We start from the raw sequence: 7,026 nt of genomic DNA, 5'->3' as shown, positions 1-7,026 counted from the left end.
TCCCTGATGACTGAGTATTCCTTTAGCATATATAAATTTTGAGATAGTATTTTTCCAGCTCTGCTGGCTCATCATTATATGAGCTGGAATAGCTGAGCCCAACTTAGTCAACTAAGTACGCAAGACTGTAGTGTCATCGCCCAGAGACATCAAAGATACTTAAATATGTTTAAATAGTAGGTGAATAGAAATGTAATTAATTGTGTACTGAAGCATCCAATGTCTAGATTCCTTAAGAAAAAATATAATATATAATTCATTAAAAAAATAATTAATTGAATTCTAGCATGAATGTTCCTAATCATAGCTTTTAGGACACTTATTCTATTTTTAAAAAATGCATAGTGTAATGCTATTAGAATGACAAATAAGCACTTGGTAAAGTTTGTAGTAAATGAAGCAAGAAAGCTTGCTGTTGATTTTTATTTTAAGATTATCTCAGATGCATCAATGCATATTTTACATCAGTATCATTTAGCTTTTGATGAACTGTCACCATAAGAATAGTGCAGGTATTGAGAACATCACAACTTCAGAAGACTGCAAGTCTAGAAGTGTAGTGTATGCTATGTCACATACCTGGAATTCTGGACAGAATAATACCATGCATCCCACGCAAACAGGTATAAAAATGCGGAGGCCCCACTAAGCTTTTAAAGTTGCACCTGGCCAAAAAAAAAAAAAAAAAAGTCTTGAGGGCAGACATCACTTATTAATAAAAGGAAATATCCTGAAGCCAAGAACTTACTACTAAACATACAAGCAGAATAGTTACTTAATTAAGAAATTATTTGCCAGCTATGTGTTAAGGTAGGAATTAGCAGTGAAAATGAAAGAATGACAATGTTTTGCTTATGGGAAGCACACAATCCCAACGACAGTTAACATGCTTTTTCTTGCTAAAATTAGATTTTTTCTCAGTAAGATTTAGGGGCTATGTGAGATTTATTATATCTATTTCAGTTAAACACCGTATTATTTGTATTCCCTAAAGGGCAAAAAATTGCCTTTTTATTCCTTGTCTTAATCAAAATCTAAATATGTCAGTGTAAGCACAGAAAAATAAAAGTGGCTGAAGAGAAATAAACAAATTCTTTCCAACCCTGAAAGAAATTTTTTCTTAGCTGTAACTGTAGAACAAATAGCTGTATCTGCGCTAGCTTCAGCTTAGGTAAGGATGAGCAGCCATACAATATATACAACAGAGCTGCACTTCAGCCATCCTAGTTCACCAGTTTGGCACTAATTACCAGCCAAGATGGAAAACAGAAAACAGGGTCAGAACCATAACGAATGGCTTCAGCACCCAGCTGTGTTGTCCTACCAGTCCGTCCCACCTATTTAATTTGGAGCCAAAGCTGCATCCTTTCCCCACAATCCTCTCAGCCTCTTTGGCTGTGGCTCTCATAAGTGGGCTGAACTGGTGGACACTTAAGATGGAAAGGACAGCAGTTAGCATTGGGTCCTCTTTGTGTGCAAGGTATGTATTTCTGTGGAAAAGAGCTACTTGTTTATTATGTTTGTTTGTAATGCAAAAGCTGCAATCACTGGTAAAAGAGATAGGCTTCAGGATCCATAGCCACCTAGCTTAGGTTTTGAAGGCATCATGCTACGTGTCAGTCCTCTTATAGTCTTTGAAAGGATGGATGTGACAGACAAGCCTGGAGAAACCGTATGGCTTTCAGACTGCTTTGTCTTTTTTGACCTCCTCATGCTGGGCAATCTCTCCAGCAACTGAAATTTGAGTTATCCCAGTCTATGGGACAGTAAATATCTTTCTACTACAGCAGTAACTGGAATCCCTCATTATGAGGAGGTTCATTTAGGTCTGAAAGGGATCCTACAGACATGGTCAGCTATGATGATGTTGAAAACATGATGCCCAGTACCAAAAGCTGCTTTGCCAAAGCATGACAAATGTGCAGAAGTATGGGCATGAAGGGTGTGCGGTAGTGATGGGGGAACAGCATGAACACAACTGGGGTGGTGTGTAGGGACATGTGTTGGGGAGACAACAATCCTCTTCCATACGTGTGCAAGTATGGATGAGGATTTATCTGTGGAAATGGCTGTAAGGGACTAAACCTAGCCTGGGGAGGAGGAGAGGAGTGGGTTTGTGCCGAGAAGGGAGAGCCAGGACCACTGTTCTTCCTCTTTCTCCTTGCCTCTGTCTGCTGGCCCCTCCTGACACATGACACCGATTCCCACAGGAGCTTGCAGCCCAACTTCTCCCTCCTTCCCTCACAGAGCTTCCAGCACAGGGAGGACAAAACAGCTGCCAGCGAGCCCAGAGCAGCATCCTGCATCTCTGCAGAGCCTTTTGCTTAGGAACATTGAGGTAAGGACTCCTTGTCGTCTGTGTGTCTGCGTGCACCAGAATTCCTGCCCTAAACTAGCAGGAGCTGAGAAACCTTGGACACATGGCTGTATTAGGGAGCCATGTGAGATGTGAGATGCATTGTGCCTACCTGGGGAGAGCTTGCAGGGAGATGACAATGAAACTGAAGCGGGGCAGGACTGACTTGTCAGTCCCTGAGCAGCCTGTGAGCTCTGGGTGAGTCTGTGAGCCCAGGACAAACAGCTCCAGTCCCTGCAGAAGGAAAAATTCCGATGAGTAGGTAGCTGTCGAGCCTGGGCTCCAGCACTGTGGGCCCACATGTCCCCAGGTACATTCATGCCTGGATAGCACCCTCAGGCAATGACTGTTCCTCTGTAGGACTGCTGAGGACAGCGGGGCTGTGATCGCAAGAAGTATGCATGACCCTTAAGTTAACTGAGTTCTTAAGTAAAGAGAGCAGGGAAAAACTCAGGTCTGCTTCTGCACCTCCTGCTTTCCATGCCAGCTCTGGAAAAAGCACGTTTAAAAAAACCACCCTGTGATTACACTTGGGATTCATACTGCATCCACATGGGTACAGCCAAGGCTAAGGTTTCTGAGAAGTGCTGGTTGTACAAACACTACCAGATAGTGAGGGAGAACTGAAGTATGTTTGTAAAATGTCTGTCTCCAGTTTGTCATGTGCTAGATCTATATGCCCTGTGCTTGAAAATCACTCCAGTATGTCTCTGTTTATTATTACATATTTTGGAGAAGATATTACCAATAGAAAATCAAATCAGTTCATTTTTAGGGACTATATTTTAAAATACAGCCTGCTAAGCAACATGTTGAAGGAAAATTGAACATTTTATTGCCTTCATACTGCTGTACTTCTGTATTGTTATTTTTGTTGTTTAGGAAACAGAAACCAAACAAAATATGTTCTTCAGATTCTGGTGGCTTTTGTGGATACTTGAACACCATGAGTTTTTAGCAGAAAATCTCAGGGAAGAAAAAAGATATGGATTGAGAAGACCAAAACCTAAACACATTCTGTCAAATACTGTAGAAAAATATCCCAGCCCAAGTGATCAAGGTAATTATTGTCATTTTAAAACAGGTGTGGTTTATGTCCTCGTTCATTTATTTGGATTCTGGACTACATTACTAACTTGCCCTCTAAAATACTGCTTATAATCAGCCTGGTTTGCCTCATTGTACATTTTCACATGCCTTATTTTTTCACTTTTATCTTTTCTCTCCCCTTTTGTGCATTTCAGAAAAGGAGATTATTTCTGGGCTTTTTTATGATATGGCTGATAGCCTTTTACTGTCACAAGAATAATAGCCCATATAACTGTATTTCTATAGAAGTAATGTCATCAGTAGTTCAGGAAATTAATACTCTGCAGATCCTGCTTTTGGAAACTTAAGTCACTGGGTGCAAGTGACAATACCAAGTGACAATCTCTGTCTAATCACATTCCAGTGTCTTACTCAGTAAGACTCATTTTCCTGTGGGCAATGTCCACTTTCCCAGACTTCATCCTCGTAGAATATTCAGTGAAATACCAGGCAAGAGGACAGAATGAATGTATAAAACCACTACAACATTTCTCATTTCATACTCCATAACATCACCTCACCTTCAGTTTCTTACTCCTTGACGCATCTGTTCTGGATCAAATTCCTCAGCCTCTACCTGCTCTGTCTTCATGAGGGTCTCACACTTTTGATCACAGATGTTTTAAAAAATTTCCACAATTGCACTCCCACTTTTGAAGCCTAAAATACATGTAAGGGATAGGGTGAAATGAGATTTAGTGTTAAATCACTCCATTCATCTACCTACCTATTTATTCTAGATGAAGACTGCATTCTGGAAATTGCTTTTTTACTGGACAGCTCCGAAAGTGCTAAGGACTATAATCATGAACAGCAGAAAAAATTTGTACTGGAAACAGTAGACAGAATGAAAACTCTGCAGCTTAGTTCTGGACGTACCCTTAGCTGGAGGATGGCCTTACTTCAGTACAGCAGCACTGTTTACATAGAGCAAACTTTCCATGACTGGAAAGGTCCTGAAGCATTCAAAACCAAAATTGCTCCCATCACCTACATAGGTCATGGCACCTACACAACTTATGCTATAACTAACCTTACACAACTCTACATGACTGAAGGGACTCCAAATAGTGTTAAAGTAGCCTTGCTCTTCACCGATGGAGTAGACCATCCAAGAAACCCGGATATTTTTGCAGCTACAGCTGATGCTAAACACCAAGGAATTGTATTTTTCACAATGGGAATGACCAGAGTGGCTGAGGAGAATAGCAATGCTGCCAAGCTCCGGCTCCTGGCCAGCGTCCCAGCATCCAGGTTCGTTTTCAACCTCCAGGAGAAAGAAACTGTGGAGAAGGTACTCAAAGAAATGGTATGTATGAAAAATAATCTGAAATAGTAAAAGGAACATATGTAAAAAATTGTTTTATTTCCAATATTTTGAACTGCTTATGCTATTGAAGAAACCTATACTTTTTACATGTTAAAGTGGCCCACTTATATTAATAAGACCACTGTGCTAAAGTACAGGTTTCCTTTCTGTCCAACTCTTCAGATCTTGCCAGCCAAAATATTTGAAGTTGGAAACTGAATTAGACTTAGAGACATGTTGTGAAGTTATTTTTATCTCTGTTCTTCCTCCTGAGAAAGGTATTTTAAACCTCCATTCTTAAAATCTTTTTGACATCCTAGTGCTATAGAGTTCTGTAGCAAGTGGGAATGTGACCTTGTCTTCTGTACCAAAAAAGATGCAACTCTTGCAGAAATGAAAATAAATTTGTAGACCTTAATGGAGATATGTCAATTTAGATAAAATCTGAATTTCTAAATTCTAAATTTCTATGGAAAACCTACCACATAATCAAGAGGAAATGTGTAAATTGGGCTTGAAGTTTTGCCTGGGTGCCTCTTTTCTGGACGTGAACTTAAGTTATAAAAAACATTCCCTGCCAATTATGGAGAATAGAGGCATCCTCTAGCCTATAAATCTGGTGACACAAGCTGTGGATCAAGTCCTGATCTGAGCATGTGCAGAGATATAAAATAGAAGTATGAATAACAACCAGGAGACTTCTGCAGTGAACCTGACACCTAAGTGATCTCATACAGGCTTAGAGCATGTACACAAGCTGGCCTTCCTGTCTGTCTGTCCTTCACTTCAACAGCCTGCCACTCTGCATTGGTTTCCCTGTATATCACCTTTCCCATCTTCTCTGGTATTAACATTGCTTTCTGTATCACAGCAACCACCTCAAGTGATTAAACACATTTTATTTTACCTGTTCCAAACAGGCAGCCATCCTCAGGTGCCCCCTTTTGAGAACATGGCTGCTGTCTGGTTTAATTAATGGCTTTGGCATCATGATATGTGCATACATGTGAATTTTAGAGATGTGGATTGCATTGCTGCTTATCAACACATTTACATTCACTCAAGAGACTGCATCAGTTGTGAAAAGTGGGAGGAATGCATTGTATGTAGGTGTTTCAGCTCTAGAGATCTTCTAAAAAATACCAGAACCAATTTGATGATGATGACTTCATCTCATCACTGTCAAAGTAAAATCTTTTCTAAGGCATTCTTACTGTTCTTACTTTGTGTGTGCCTAACAGTATGCATATAAGAGCTTCTGATTTTCTCAAGTGTAGAGTATGTATCATTCACTCCTACTAGAGAGCTGCTGTTATCCAGCACTTCAGAAACAGTGTAGTTTCTGAGTGCATTGTTCCCATATACCTAGCTACCTGTGTTGTTTTAGGTCAGTTTACCATTGTAATTTTATCAGATTATGTCTGGACTAGAAGAGTCAGTGATTTGTGCAGTCAACAATATATAACAGGAATTGAAATTATTTAAATTATGTTTTTAGAATGGAGACATGGCTAGAATATTTCTCAGAAAATAAAGCTTAATTAATATTAGTTAATATGTTAATTGCATAATTTAATTAACTAGCTGCTGAAGCAATTTATTTTAACATCTTTCAGTGTCCTTCCTGTAGCGCTGGATTATGGCTTTAAGTTTCTAATGTTGTTTTGAATATCTGTCTTTACAGAAAGATCTGTCTGAGGAAGAGGTAAGTATCTTTTTTCCCATACAGAACTACTGTTTAATATAGACATTTACAATTATATAGAAACATAATTCAAGAAAACTGATAGCTCAGGAATTTGGTTAAATATTGGGTCTAATGGGATTCCTTTCAAGTAAAATGCGCCTTTGTATTTGCAGGACAAAGCTTAAATTTTCTATCCTTATGTCATTTACTTTCCCTCCTTATTTTCAAAATTGAAAAAGAACAATGTGTGAGTATTCAGGTTAGCAAGAATTTGCTGATACATTTTGGCATGTCATCCAGCAGACTCAGTGGATAAGAAAACATGATACAGAGCTGAATGTGGTGCAGTTCTAGCCCTTAATGCTCTTCCTATAAATCCATAACATGCTTTCTTTATAGATCAAGCTAGACCTAAACTGTGATCTGTCCTACATATAGTGGAGTAAAGTGGTAAAAGGATGTAAGATGTTTTCTTACCTCATTGTCTTGGCTATCTCTAGAGTGACTAGTAATCAAAACAAATCTACAGTCATAGACACGGTATATCAATAAACTGACCTTGGGAAGAGTTTGGAGGTAAAGCCA

General features: G+C 39.2%; 1 protein-coding gene across 1 annotated transcript in view; it reads left to right on the top strand.

Moving 5' to 3' along the window:
- Positions 1–2,262: 2,262 nt before the first annotated feature.
- Positions 2,263–7,026, top strand: part of LOC104529359 (collagen alpha-1(XXVIII) chain) — a 33,035-nt gene continuing 28,271 nt past the window's right edge. Inside the window, exons 1-4 of the mRNA XM_029086399.1 lie at positions 2,263–2,338; positions 3,239–3,416; positions 4,186–4,754; positions 6,439–6,459. Of these exons, the coding sequence (XP_028942232.1) occupies positions 3,260–3,416; positions 4,186–4,754; positions 6,439–6,459 (747 nt within the window). The 5' untranslated portion in view covers positions 2,263–2,338; positions 3,239–3,259. The remainder of the gene's footprint in view (positions 2,339–3,238; positions 3,417–4,185; positions 4,755–6,438; positions 6,460–7,026) is intronic.

The sequence above is a fragment of the Antrostomus carolinensis genome, unplaced genomic scaffold, assembly GCF_000700745.2.
Source record: "Antrostomus carolinensis isolate BGI_N321 unplaced genomic scaffold, ASM70074v2 scaffold30108, whole genome shotgun sequence".
NCBI lineage: Eukaryota > Metazoa > Chordata > Aves > Caprimulgiformes > Caprimulgidae > Antrostomus > Antrostomus carolinensis.
Note: the sequence above shows the minus strand (reverse complement) of the source record. Positions and strands in the feature narration are given on the sequence as shown.